This window comes from Pipistrellus hanaki (assembly GCF_964339955.1).
Source record: "Pipistrellus hanaki genome assembly, chromosome: 5".
NCBI lineage: Eukaryota > Metazoa > Chordata > Mammalia > Chiroptera > Vespertilionidae > Pipistrellus > Pipistrellus hanaki.
In genome coordinates, this window is record NC_140507.1 from 64,861,161 (window position 1) to 64,875,960 (window position 14,800).

Below are 14,800 nucleotides of genomic sequence, written 5' to 3' on the forward strand. Positions count from 1 at the left end.
AACCTCCCATTAGCAGAACTGAACCTGACACCAACTGGCAAGTGAATCTGGGAGGTGTCTCTTTTAGGATTCCAGTAGCCTTGCAACACAGAGGAGAGAATAGAAGGAGAAAAGAGCTGAGAGACAACAGACAAATAACAAGCACAGTTTAACAACTGGCACGTGGCAGAGTTAATTCTCAAGCATCTGGCTCCCGAGTCCATGTTCTTAACTACTACAGACGATGCTGTGAGGGTATGATATACTGCAACAAGCGTATTTCAGACATTTAAAAATTAATGTCTTATCATAAATGTGGGTTAGCAGCAAAAAAAAAGTTGTAGGAATTGTATTAATTGAAGAGTCTATAAATGTTTAGCTAGTTCCTATTTTGTGCCAAGCACTGTTGTACTAGAAATACAAAAATGGGGACATTTTTTCAAAAAGAGAGGAGAGGTCTCTTTTCTCCCCTTTTTCCCAGATTTTGTTTTAAGAAAATCCCTGGGAAGAATTCAGATTGGCTTGGCTTGAATCATGTGCCCACCCACTGAACTGACACACAGCTGAGGGGTGGGTATGTGGAAATAACCTAGTGGAAATGCCCCTATAACCCTGAGACAAGGATTTGAGTGCTGGTAGTTTATCTGGAGGATTCAGGAAACACCCGTAGGAGGTGGGGACGTGAGACAAAGAAGGGAAGGCAGTAAATAAGGGTGCCTTACTAAGCCAGCTGCCACTAGTAATTACGAGTGTAATCCCACTGGAAAATTCAGGGGAAGTGTATGAAATACATGCCTCAAAGTCATCCCATGTGAGGGGCAAAATAGTTTCTGTATGATATTGCATAGGGATGCTGAGATGGGAGGTTGATAATTCTCAAGCACTTCCAAATTGCCCTAATTACACTGGGTAGGACTTTCTTCCACTTTTGGAATGCAAAGGAATGCAGATTCCTGCAGCTGAACTCTGCCCTAGAATATTAAAGTGGTAAAAAGCCAGAGAGGTATAGGTAGGGATTTAGAGGGCCTACTATTTATCTATCAGATAAAAATTTCTTCTGTAAAGAGTTATGATTTCCAAATATTTATTGTCTGTGAAAGAGTTTTATAAAGTAGAAAGTATAATACAAAAAGTTTTGTAGTAGTTTCTTAAAGGCAGGGAATATCATGTTTTATATCTCTCATAGGATATGAGTACAATGATATACTAATGTCATTGGCACAAATATTTACTGAATTTGTCAATTTAATTAACACCTAAACATGTTTTCTAAGTTTAAAAAGGTGGAATTATTTTTAAATGTTCATTAAAATCCATAACTCATTTCTGCTAACTTCTGAGTTTCTTTATGTTTCAGGAATTTTAAGTAGAATGGTCTTGTTCTATTCCCTCTGTCTATATTTCTTAAATCTAGACCATTGCAGTATTCCACTGTGTAAATGTAACAGAGAAGGAACTCTTACCCTTTACAATAGCAAGGATGGATCTGGAGATTATGATGCTAAGCAAAATACCAGTAAACCAGTCAGAGAAAGACAAATACTGTATGATCTCACTTACATGTGGAATCTAATTAACAAAATAAACTGATGAAAAAAATAGGACCAGAGGCATATCTCAGGGGGGAGGAGGGGAAGGGTGATTGGAAGAGAAAAGCCAAAGAACATAGTATATGCGTAGCCCATGAACACAGAAAACAATGGGGTGAAGGTGGGTGGCTGGCTGGGGGGAGGGGAGCAATTGGAGGGGGAAATGGACATCTGTAATAGCATCAACAATAAAAAAATCTAGACCATTGTAGATAATTGTTAATTTTTTGTTCAATAATCATTCTCTTCTTCCTTCTAACTGTAAAAAAAATACCTTGATTAGAAGGTATTGATAGATTATTGCTGGTTAAAAACAATCCTGAGTATCATGAGGGAAAAAAGCAAGAAAATCATAGATGCCATCCTTGACATTATTGAACTACAGAAGCAATATAAGGAACCATCTTCCCTCAGCCTTCTTATTATGTCAGAAAAATAAATTAATAATACTGTTGAATAGGTAATCTGTTCCATGCAGTCAGTGATTCATAACTTTTAAAATAGCATTTTACTCCTTTTGGGTAGCAATGCCAAGACAAAGTCATTTTATTTTTGGAGTAAATTATTTAAGATAGTAACTCATCAGAAAAAACCCCAACAGTAAGTGTTGCCTGGCTGATGTGGCTCAGTGGATTGAGCGTCATCCCATGGACCAAGAGGTCCCGGGTTCCATTTCGGGTCAGGGCACATGCCCAGGTTGTGGGCTCAATCCCAGTAGGGGGCATGCAGGAGGCAGCCAGTAGATGTGTCTCTGTCATCGATGTTTCTCTCTCTCTCTCCCTCTCCTTCTCTATCTAAAAATCAATAAAAAAAATAATTTTTTAAAAAAGTGTTTGGCCACACTAGTTTTAATTCTGAATTTCCCTCTGGCAAAGGAAAGATCACAGTATTCATCACAGCTCTCTACCTGTGCTTTCCTTTTCAACATTTACTTTGATATTTTAAAACATCTAAAGAAACTTAGTAGGGCTCTATCACAGTGAGATGATGACCTTTCAGATACAAGTTATTTGAATCTCTCTACTACCCTTTGGCCTCCCTTCTGCGAGATGACCAGAATCCTGAAGTTGGAGTGTATCCATCCTGTCCATATGTTTTCATATTCACTATTTAAGAAAATCTATATATAAAACCCTAATATGCAAATAGATCTAATGGTGGAACAACCAAACAACTGGTTGCTATAATGTGCACTAACCACCAGGTGGTGCATGCGGAACACTGGCGGGCGTCAGCAGCAGGCCAGAGCAGGGAACATGGTGGGTATAAGCCACACGGTATGGTGGAACAGGTGAGCGGGAGCGCCAGACCAAGGCAGGGCGCTGGTCACTGTCATCGGGTTGAACCTCAGTGATTACTGAAATTCTTTGCTCCCGTGGGCTGTTGGTCCCACCCGGTGCTTGCACCTGCTGCCAGTGCACTGCCAGTGCTGGCCCTGCTCACACCCACAGCCAGAGCCAGAACTGCTACTTGCACCTGCTGCCGGTGCCAGTGCTGATTGCTTAGCTCCATTGACAGGTGCAAGCAGTGGCTGCCAGCCCCAATTGTCCCTGAGGGCTTCTCCGTATTCCTCTGCTTCTGATGGGCAATCGGGGTAGCAGCCTCCCCACTGTACCCCCTCCCCCCCTGCTTGCACCAGCCCCAGTAGCTCCATGCCAGAGCAGCTGCAGTGGCAGGGGCGGGGGCTGCCAGCAGACAGGGGACAGGGCCCACTGCAGGAGGTGCCAGGTGGGGCTGAGGAGGATGGGCTGAGACCCACCCCTGTGCCCACCACAGCCTCATGGCCCACAGTTCCTTTCAAGGTGCACGAATTCGTGCACTGGGCCCATAGTATATCTATAAACAAGGTAGTATTATTCTGTGTTTTAACACTTTAAGCCAGCCTTATCTAATGCAAATATGTCAGCCACGTGTATAGCTTTAAATGTTCCAGTAGTCCCATTAAAAACAGGTAAAATTTACTTGTAATCAACATAAAAATTGTTAATTTGCTATTCAATATTCTGTGTTTTAAATCTCTGCTACTGTCTTTGAAATCCCACTAGTAGTTGATACAGCATATTTCAATTCCAATGCTGAATTTAGATTTCATAAAATTTAAGTTGAAAAAACAGAGTCGTATATTCTGGTTGTTCCACACATACTTAAAAAAGTTTTCAGTAACTGAAATCAGTTTTTAAATTTTAAAATAAACATTAACAGTTCAATTTTTCAGTTGCAATAACCCTATTTCAAGTGCTCAAATAGCCACAATATGCCTAGTGGACACCCAGTGCAGATTGGAAATATAGCACAAGGCACTTACCATTTCGCATCTTTCTTTTGACTGTTCAACTTATATAATATTTTAATTCTTCCGTTTTCCTTTGCCAAATCGTAGAACGGAAGCCCACAGGTAGAATGGATGGCTTTGAATTCCAGAACAGAAGACATTTACATTTAAAAAAAAAATCACTAAATTTACTCAGGAAGTCTAAGTGAACTTTCAAAAACAACACCACCAAAACCCTATTGGTTTGTATTTTCTTTAAACAATGGGGTTGTTTAACAAGGTACATTTACTGATTAGGACATGCAGTAACTAGCAAACGTGCAGCTTTTGTATTTGCCACTCCCATCCTTCTGCCTGGCTCTCCACAAGCACGCGCCCACATGCACGCACGCACAGCCATGTGCACACACACACAGACACACACACACCGCCAACACGCGCGTGCGACAGCCCAGGAAACGCGGTTTCTTTCTCCCCTGCAGAAACTTTGTGGGGGGCCCTCACACTAAGTCGGTCTTGGTAGGGTCGCACGTTCCCTTTTTCAAAACGTTAGACTCCGCCCTCTCCAGGTTCCTTCCAGGAGAAACGAAAAGGATTGGGGGTGGCGGCGAAAAGAAGGCCTGTTACAGTCAACAAATAGTCGGTAGCTCCACCTCAGGAAGCCGCAGACGTTGTGAGCCCAAGAATAAAACGCGTATCCTTGCAGGGACGTGCAAACAATTTCGAAACGGCCTTCTTTCTGCCCAGGCGTCTGCGAGGAGACTGACCCTGAGCGGGCGTTCTGAAGTCGCGTCAATGAATGGAACGGCTGCTCAGCCCCGGGGTTTGCAGCGGAACCTCCCGGACCCGACAAGCGCCAGCTCGCCCGAGTGGTCTTTGGTTTGGGTTTCCCACAAAAGCGTGGTCACACACACACATACAAAAAACTCTTTCTATCACACATTCCATAACGACCCCGAAACTTTTTCCAGCACCCTCATTCCCCTCCTCCCCTGCCCCCCTCCTTTTGCCGCTTCGCTTCCGGAGTTGAGTGACTTCGTCGTCCAGAATGCCAACTCTGCAAAATTCCAGGAGCTAAACAACCAACCAACCAACCAACCAGCCTCCCCCAAGGGCTTAGAAACTGGAAAACGTAGCAGCAAACCCCTACAACACGCCCCTGTTTTCCCCGAGGTTTCAAAAAAATAATTAAACAGTCCGGCCCATGGCGGCGCAAGGCATGCTAGGAAACGTAGTTCCTCCCACCCGCGCGGCGCGGGATCGGGACAGAGTTTAGGAGGTGGACTTGCCCAGAAGAGTACTACAGTTCCCGTCGTGCCTTGAGGCAGAATGGGCGGGGCGCGGCGACAGAGGGCCCAAGTGCGCTTGCGCCGGTCCAAGGGCCGGAGGGAGGCGGAGACGCTGCGGTCCAACTGCTGGAGAGTCTCCATGTGACAGGGAGCTGGGTTTCAGCTCCTGGCGCCGCCCGGCTCCGCTTGCCGACCCTCCTGAGCACTGTCCGCGCTGTCCGGAGCCCGCAGACCCCAGCAGGCGGGGGACGCCCGGTGTCTGGCTGTGCTGCCCAAAAGGACTCGGGGTGCAGAGTGAATTGCCGCCGCCAGGCCAAGGGGCCAGGGACCCCGCCGAGACCCCGGAGTATCCGGAGACCGCGGAGCGGCGCGGGGGTTCTGTGGGCGCCGGCGCTCCGCAGCGCGGAGGCATGAACGGCTTCCCGCCGGAGGACCTGAGCCGCGGCGGGGACGCGGCCGCTGCAGTGGCCGCGGTGGTCGCTGCGGCCGCCGCCGCTGCCGCCGCCGCCGCCGCCGCCTCTGCCGCCGGGAACGGGGCGGGAGCGGGTGCAGGCACCGAGCTGCCGGGCGCCGGGCCGGTCTCGGCGGCGGCGGGGCCCCCGGGGGCGGCCGGGCCGGGCCCCGGACAGCTGTGCTGCCTGCGGGAGGACGGCGAGCGCTGCGGCCGGGCGGCGGGCAACGCCAGCTTCAGCAAGAGGATCCAGAAGAGCATCTCCCAGAAGAAGGTGAAGATTGAGCTGGACAAGAGCGTAAGTGACGGCGGCGGGACAGGACGGCCCGGCCCTGCCCGCCCGCCCCCTTGGGGGTCCGGGGGCGGTTCACGCTGGGGGCTGTTGGGCCGGGGTCTCAGGGCTCCCCCAGACCTGTCAGCGGTGCAAACCCGTGGTGGTGGGAAGGGGGGCTCCCTGGTAGGAAGCAAACAACAAAGTCGCAGCAACTCCGGCCGCCACTCCCCAAAGGCACACACACACACACAGTTGCACGCGGCGCTGCCTCGCCCCGCAGCCTCCGGCCCCCCGCCCCCCGCGTCCCTCCCGCTCCCGGTCTTCCCCCTCCCCACCCCCCACCCCCCTTCGCAGAGATCTGGAAACGAAACAAAGGGAACCGGCGCTCGGAGGGAGTCCCCGGAGTAGTTTTCTTGTAGCCCCGCTGCTCCTTTTGGAATGGAGGCGCCTTTGTTTTTCTGCCCCGCGAGCTGGCTGGCGTTTGGTCCCGCTTCCTGTCCCCCTGAGTACACACACACACACACACACACACACACACACACACACACGGCAGCCAAGCACCCCCTGCTCTCTGCCGGGCGTTTGGTCCCGCTTCCTGTCCCCCTGAGTGTACACACACACACACACACACACACACACACACACACACACGGCAGCCAAGCACCCCCTGCTCTCTGCCGGGGGCCGGGGGTGCGACAGCGGCGGCGGCGGAGTCAGCATCTGGGGCCGCTGCTCCGGCTTGGCGAGCAGGTAGTCTCTCTCTCTCTCTCTGGCTCTCTCTCTCTCTCTGGCTCTCTCTCTCTCTCTCTCTGGCCCTCTCTCTCTCTCTCTCTCTCTGGCGCTCTCTCTCTCTCTCTCTCTCTCTCTCTCTCTCTCTCTCTCTCTCCTCTCCCTCTCCCTCTCCCTCTCCCTCTCCCTCTCCCTCTCCCTCTCCCTGTCTCTGTCTCTGTCTCTGTCTCTGTCTCTCTCTCTGGCTTCGCCCTGCCACCAGGATTTCCTTCAACGCCCTTTCTGCACGTCTGTTATTGTGGCCATCTGTGTGTGTGTGAGACTTTTAGAAACAACCATTGCCACTTTCCGGAGCTCTGGCAGGCGGTCAATGAAGAACAAGAAGTCAGAATCTTAGCGTGCTTCCTGCTCTCATTTGTAACTCGCACTTAGCATACAAGTTCATGTAAAAGCCTGTTAGCTCAGTGCTTTATCATTATTGTTGTTGTTGTTGTTTGTTTGGTGTGTTGTTTTTTTTTTTAAGAAGTAGCTGTTACTATACGAAGCCCAGGATTTCACATGTTAGTATACAGCTCTCAAGACTATACATATGTAATTAACTTTTCGGAAGGTTTGTGATACCTTCTGCTTGCTTAAACAGTGCTTCGGTCATGTTCATGAGAAGCTTTCTAGGTGCACTCGAATCATTTCCCATTGCTTTGGTTGGGGAAATGTATTACAGGTAAATACGTGTATTATAATACTCAGGAAACTTTATCGTTTCAAATCTAACTTTAGTTATTGTGAAAATCAGCAGCTCGTTTGTAAAAAGGAACAGTTTTATATTTGAAGTATTAAATTAGAAAGATTAAGAAACATATATTATGCTACTAGCATATGCTCTTTAAATAGAGAAAGTACTATCAAATAGCAAAATCATTGTGGGCAACATCATTATTCGGTTTGTTAGCAAAACATCATGACTTAACTCATCTAGTTGAAACTCACTGAGAGGGTTGGAATTTCTCCTGCTTTCTTCCTTCCTGACGGTCACCCCTCCCCACACCACTTCCCAAGGCTCTTAACAGTATGACCAGACAGACATGCATGTGTTAACTGTGTGCAGGACTTCAAGGAAAAAAAATTCCCTTAACAATGCCCTGTTTTGACTTGTTTTTTAAATGATTCACTGTGGTCTATGTATTTTACTAATACATAGATGTGTTTTACTGTAATTCTAAATAGTATGTGAAACTTTTCTGTTTCAGGTAAGGCATCTTTACATTTGTGATTATCATAAAAATTTAATCCAGAGTGTTCGAAACAGAAGAAAGAGAAAAGGGAGTGATGATGATGGAGGAGATTCACCAGTTCAAGATATTGATACTCCAGAGGTAGAGGAAAGTTTTTACATGTTAAGTGTAATTCCTAAGTAGTCCATTCTCAAGCTTTTATAAAAAAGATATGGACACATTTGAAAAATACTTAAAACATTTAAAAAATCTGGAAATGAAAGCAAAATTAAATATAGCCAGTTAACACACAGTTACACAATTTGACTTGTTATATTTTTATTTTTATTTTTTTATATTTTTAATTGTCAAATCTTATAGTTCTGTGGTTTTACTTTCCCCCCTAAACAGTTTTTAATATTTACCCTCAAAAGATCAAAATGTTGATTACATTTATAGTTTTGATTCTATAAAATAATAGAGTAAAAATTTTATTGTGCAGTAATTGAAATGTTATGCATATCAACGATAAGTTTTTAACAAATTGCTTAAACTAATTCATATATGTTAATTTTTTCTAGGTTGATTTATACCAATTACAAGTAAATACACTTAGGAGATACAAAAGACACTTCAAACTACCAACCAGACCAGGACTTAATAAAGCACAACTTGTTGAGGTATTTATGAGTTTTAAACTATTTAAAGCAGAACTCTGTTCATACAAAAAAGGAGTCATTAAATGCTAATGAAATGTTAATGGGTATATAAAACAATATATTTTAGTTAGATCAATTTTAATTTTTAAAAAGTCTATTGTGGAAGAATTTAGTTACCTAGAAATTTTGTCTGACTCTTAATAAATTTCTTTACGTAATGACTACTCAATGGATATAGTTTTCTAAGCATCCTCTTTTTAAAAAATATATATTTTATTGATTTTTTACAGAGAGGAAGGGAGAGGGATAGAGAATTAGAAACATCGATGAGAAAGAAACATCGATCAGCTGCCTCCTAGCCCCCCTCCCAACCCCTACTGGGATGTGCCCCTGACTGGAATTGAACCTGGGACCCTTTAGTCCGCAAGCCAATGCTCTATCCACTAAGCCAAACCAGTCAGGGCTAAGCATCTTCTAATAATAGGTTTCTGGAATATTTAATTTTTTATTCTTATTCTAAAAATTTATTTTAAAATTTCATTTACTCAACAAATATTTATTGAACGTCTAATTGAGGAATAATAAAATAAATTAATAAACTTTGTTATCTATATCAGAATTTGAAATAGATCTACATATAAACTCCTAAACAGTATTTCCATAACTTTCTGATTTAAATGTTTCATAATTTGCCCTTGTTAATGTTAGTTTGTTTTATTTTAGACATCCATGTTTTCTTTTTTAAAATATATTTTTATTGACATATTTTTATTTCAGAGAGGAAGGGAGATGGGGAGAGAGAGAGAGAGAGAAGCATCAGTGATGAGAGAGAATCACACCTCCTACTGGGGATCAAGCCCACAACCTGGACATATGCCCTGACTGGTAATCACTTTTCTTTTAAAAAAAATATTTTTTTATTGTGCTTTTTTTTAGGAAGATGGGGGGGGAGAGAGAGAGAGAGAGAGAGAGAGAGAGAGAGAGAGAGAGAGAGATTGGTTGCCTTCCTTCCACACCCAGACCAGGAATTGAACCTGTAACCCATCCAGTATTGAACCAGTGGCCCTTATTTAATGGGGCTAGGCATCCAGGTTTTCTTCATATCTAGAAGATGCAAAGAACATATGAGCAGAGTGTTTTACTTAAATAGTTTGTTTTGATGTAGGAATTCTAGTCGTTTAGTGAATTTTGAAAAGTTGAGTGTATGTGTGTGTGTTTATGTGTGTGTGTTCTCAGGAAAAATAGAACCAAGCAGTCTGTACTTCTATTTGGTAGTCTAAGTATTATATTAAGATGTTTATTGAGTTATATATTTATACTTTAATTATGTTTAAAATAAAAATGTTAATCTAGGCAGAATAGAAATGTAAATATATAAATCATTTTTCTCATATTCTTTAATGGCCCAGCATTTTCTAAAATGTGCATATTGAATAAGGTAAAGGATGAATAGCAGGTACAGCTGTTTAATAGAATGAAATGCTTTTTAACATTGTTAAGATCCAATATTATTTTCTTAACCAGAATTTTTTCTTACTTCTTGGCTAGGCAACAAAAATCAAGTTGTCTTTAAATCTAATTTAAAATACCTAGTCTGTTTGGATTATATAGCACATTAGTATAACATAAATATAGTTATTATCTTCCATGATGAAATGATACCAAAATATATATACTAATTGAGTGGAAATACTTTGTTTTAGGACAAATCAGAACCAAAGAAACAATTATTTTAAATGTGTAAACCAAATCTGAAGTTTTTGATAATCTAATCTAAATAATTACTTTTTTCCCTAGAGGTTTTTTTTGTTTTGTTTTTTGTTTAATGAGAAATAGCCATAATCGAAATAGCCATGAATGGTAGCCCTTGCCAGGTAGCCCAGTTAGTTAGATCATTGTCCTGGTACACCAACGTTGTGGGTTTGATCCTCAGTCAGGGCACAGAAAAGAATCAAACAATGAATATATAAATGAGTGGAACAACAAATCTCTTTCTCTCTCCCTTTCTCTCTCTAAACTCAATAAAAAAAGAAGTAAACAAATAGCCCATTAGTGTTATAATTTATTTAGTCAGAAATATAGATATTTATAAGTGGTTCCAGAATTGAATAATGATCCTCTTTAAGTCTCTTATCATTTGGATAATGTTTCTTTAAGAAGTTTTATCTTCCAGAATCTAGATATGCTCTTGAGCATCCCAGTTTAGTTCTTTTGGTAGTTAGTTGCAGTGTACATGTTAGATTCGTGGAAAAGCAAGCAATCAGGAAAACATTCTTCAGTGAACATCCTTCTTTTCCCTATCATTTTCCATTTGTAATTTTTATTCAGAAAAAATTTTAAGACTCCTTAACAAAAAATATTATCAATGAATGAATGAACATAATTCATAGAAAACATATTTATATCATATTTCATGGTTTGTTTCTATAGTACCAAACTTTCAACTTCATATTTATTATTTTTCTATGAATAGGGCCTAAACCATTACATGATACATGTGGACTCTAACATTCTGTTTTATTTCATTGATATTTAAAATTTAAAAAGTAAAAATACTGCTTTCTAACCTAGATTCCAGTTATAAAATTTAAAATAAAAGTAAATATATATATTCTAATTAATTTAATTGAGTGGGCTAAAGGGTTTTGGAAATCACACTATTGTTCATAACATCTTATTCTTATATGCTTTTTGTCCTGTTGGTATTTTGTTTTTTGTTAAATACAGTTTATTTTTAAATGGAAATAGCTCTTATTATCACATAGTACTTTTTCTTTTGAAGAAAGTGTTTTTTACCTAGTTTATGAAATCTGTTAATATCTACAATTTAATTTCCTCCATTTTTTTCTTCTTCATAGATAGTTGGTTGCCACTTTAGGTCCATTCCAGTGAATGAAAAAGACACCTTAACATATTTCATCTATTCAGTGAAGAATGACAAGAACAAATCAGATGTCAAGGTTGATAGTGGTATTCACTAGGAGAGATGGAATTGAGACTAAGACTTGGATATGCAGATATTAAGACTGTTTACTGTTTTTCACATGTAGAAATAAATGTTCCTGTGTATTTTTTCTACAGATGATTTTCTCTGGTTTTATTTTCTTTGTTTCTGACTCTAATAATTAGTTGGAAACTTATGTAAAGAAGCTTTCCTAGATTAACAAGTATTTTAAATAAAAGTATTACTATTATAGTTGCTTCAGTGTATTTATTTTGTGAAACTTGATTTTTATTTTAAACTGACTTTCAGGGATCTGTATTAATTGAGACTTTAATATAAAAATCATTTTGTTACTCCTTGCCCCCCCCCTTTTTAATTCTAAAAAATTAACAGATTAAGGGACAATCTGATTTGGAATTAAGAATATTCTAAATATCCTAAAAGTGCTTTTTAGTGCTAAGAAGTTTAAAAAATAGAATTCCATTTGAATGCATCTTTTTAAAATTTTTCTTTATTATTATTATTATTGCTTGATATAGTATCAGGAAGAAAAAACAGTTTAATTTAATGCATACCTCCTTCTAAAACAAACTTAGTATGCCAGCAAAGGCAAGCACAGTGGTGAAAGTTCAAATAAGAACACAGAATTAGTTATAGCTGTTTCTTTAAATTTGTCTTACAGGAAAGGTATTTATATGCCATGAATATAGAATGAACTTTTGCAATACCCATTAATTTTCAGTCATGTCCTATACTGTTTACATTTGTTTACATTGCAAATTAGAAGTTTAAGGAGATCTTTAAATTTTGGTCATTCGTAGCTATGGTTTGATTTATATTTTCTTTTATATTTCACTCTGTTTTTACCCTCTCCTTCCTGAGATTGTATTGCTTACCCAAGGTCTTATAATTACAAATCAAAGTTACATCTTGCACATTAAAACCACTTCAGTGAAGAATTTTGAGACTGTGATGTAGATTTTAGGCTGGAAATGGATGAGAGCAGTAATGTAGCTCAGGGATTCTCAAACTTGACATTCGGGTCTGATAATTCCTTACTGTGAGAGAGTGACCTATGTGTTATAGATTTAGCAGCATCACTGGAGTCCACACACTAGTGCTAGTAGCACTCGGAAGACGTCACAACCAAAAATATCTGTCAACATTGCCAAACATTCCTTAAGGGGCAAAGTCAGCGTGGTTAAGAACCACTGATGTAGCTAAATTTAAAGTACTGGTTCATTAGAAGGTGAGTCTATATTTTTAGTGTTCTCAGGGTATTAACGGCTAGAAAACGGTGAGCAACAAAGCAATTGGTCTTTTTGCTATCACTAAAGATTTACTTGTTTTTTCATTGATGAGCAGGGCCTGTGATAATTAGTATTATCAAATGCTCTCATACAGGATAACCCAAAAAATGTATATACACTTTAAGATGATTATTAATTCCAATGGGTTAAATCTGAAAAGAAAGAATTTGAGCTATCAGTTTTAAGTGTGTACATTTTGGGGGGACACTATCTCACATTCCAGAAATCTTGTGTGAGAACTTTTTTCTTAGCCATATGAAAATGAACCGCATAGCAACAAGATATGTTGGTTTATTTAGATAAAGTATTACTTCCAAATTTGTTTCAGTTAATATTTAATTTTACAATAATAATACTTGTTATACTTGAACAGTCAGCAATGCACAAAGAAAATTATCTTCAGAGGATGTTTGCCCATAGTATGAACACATATGCTTTAAATATGCAGTGGAGAAGGAAGGGTGAATTCAGAGTTAACAGAGCTTAAAAAAAAAAAAAAAATCCTTATAAATTACACAAAGCAGATAAAAATATTTCTCTGAATGCATAGATTAAGACTTTAGACTCACCTACAGGAACTGTGCAGACTTAGTCTACAGCTATAGATAGAGGTCACTGGGCCACAGGGGACATTACACAGTAGAGACCAGGGTAGGGCCATCTTTCAAGAGATGCCGAGCCCCGGGCTCCGTCTGTTCCTAACCCCTGGAAATGCCTGGAGCTGCTCCGCTCTAGGCCACCCCCCAGCTGGGCCTCCACTGCGCCTGAATCTAACTGATCTGGGTGGCTGGAAGTTTTAACCCCAGTGATTTAGACATGAGTTAATACTGAATTTATTTCTTTCAGGATAGATCTTATCATTAAACTTTTTTTTAAAGGAAAGGAGGAAAGGTTAGTATGTGTAGATAAACTAGCTTCTGATTGGTTGAAACATAAGATATGTCAGGGAGGTTTAAATTCTAAGAATAAGGGAGGTTTCTTATTTAAAGTATTTTTACCTTAACCTGCAAAGATTTAATTTAAAAATATTTTATTTTATTTTAGGAAGGGGGAGAGAGAAACATTGATGAGAGAGCATAGCACCAATCAACTGCCTCTTGCATACCCCCTACCGGGGATCAAGCCAGCAAACTGGGTATGTGCCTTGAATTGGGAATCAAACTGGCAGCCTTTTGGTGCATGGGATGATGCCAAACCAACTGAGCGACACCAGCCAGGGGAAGACTTAATTTTTTAATAACTTGACTGTTGACTTACTTTTTCCTGTAAAACACACAACATTCTTGTGAAAAAAGTTTACTGACATTAAAGTGTCTATGAATATAATCTTGGACTAGCAATGTTCTTTTCATATAGCTAATTATTTAAATAAAATGTAGTTGGATAAAGAGTTAATAAGAGTTCTGGGCGTTGATTACCCCCCCAAATTAAGTTCTTGTTAGAATAATCCTATATAATAAAACCCTAATATGCAAATGAACCGAATGGCAGAACGACTGGTCACTATGATGCGCAGTGACCACCAGGGGAGCTGCAGTGTGGGGGCAGGGCCAGCCAGCAGGGCAGCATCAGGCTGCCAGTCAAGGCAGGTACCAGTGGGGGGCCCCCAATCACCCTGCCCACTGGTCACTCCACAGGTGGCCCTGATTGCCGGCCAGGCCTAAAGACCCTACCCTATATATTGGGAACAGTCTCTTAGATTTAAAAATTAAAACCTGGCAAGGCTACTCTAACACTGAAAAAACAAGACAATGCAGCGATGACATGCACGGACTCTGGCTTGCACATTTTTTGGTCAGTCCTGATTCTGACACTTACTATAATGGTGTGACAAAGCCAATTACTTAACTTACCTCTGCCTCAGTTTTTCCACCCATAAGATAGTGAAAATAGTACTACTGCCTCAGAAGGAGCATGTTATGTACTACTTTTTATAATCAGGGCAAAAAAATGTAGCTGCCCTTACAACAGCAAGATGCCTTTCACCTGTATAGAAAGTATGGTCACTGGTGCTTGCAGCATCCCGGATTGCAAGAGGAATCTCAGTCAGCCAGTTTAGGCCTGACATCCCCTGAGGGGTCCTGGATTGCAAG

The 14,800-nt window shown here is 41.1% G+C and overlaps 2 protein-coding genes across 3 annotated transcripts in view; one reads left to right on the top strand and one right to left on the bottom strand.

Moving 5' to 3' along the window:
- LOC311623309 (histone-lysine N-methyltransferase SETMAR-like) overlaps window positions 1-14,800 on the bottom strand; it is a gene marked incomplete at its 3' end in the record, with an annotated part of 325,341 nt that overhangs the window by 191,539 nt on the left and 119,002 nt on the right. The gene's annotated exons all lie outside the window — the stretch shown is intronic.
- SAP30 (Sin3A associated protein 30) lies at window positions 4,790-11,647 on the top strand. Of its 2 annotated transcripts, none has more exons than XM_084883754.1 (4): window positions 4,790-5,878; window positions 7,831-7,956; window positions 8,376-8,474; window positions 11,316-11,647. In XM_084883754.1, the coding sequence occupies exons 1-4, from the start codon at window positions 5,540-5,542 to the stop codon at window positions 11,343-11,345; spliced, it is 594 nt and encodes a 197-aa protein (XP_084739880.1). In that variant the 5' UTR covers window positions 4,790-5,539; the 3' UTR covers window positions 11,346-11,647. The 2 variants fall into 2 exon arrangements, with proteins under 2 accessions (XP_084739880.1, XP_084739879.1); XM_084883753.1 differs by having other exon boundaries at window positions 4,822-5,878; window positions 11,312-11,647.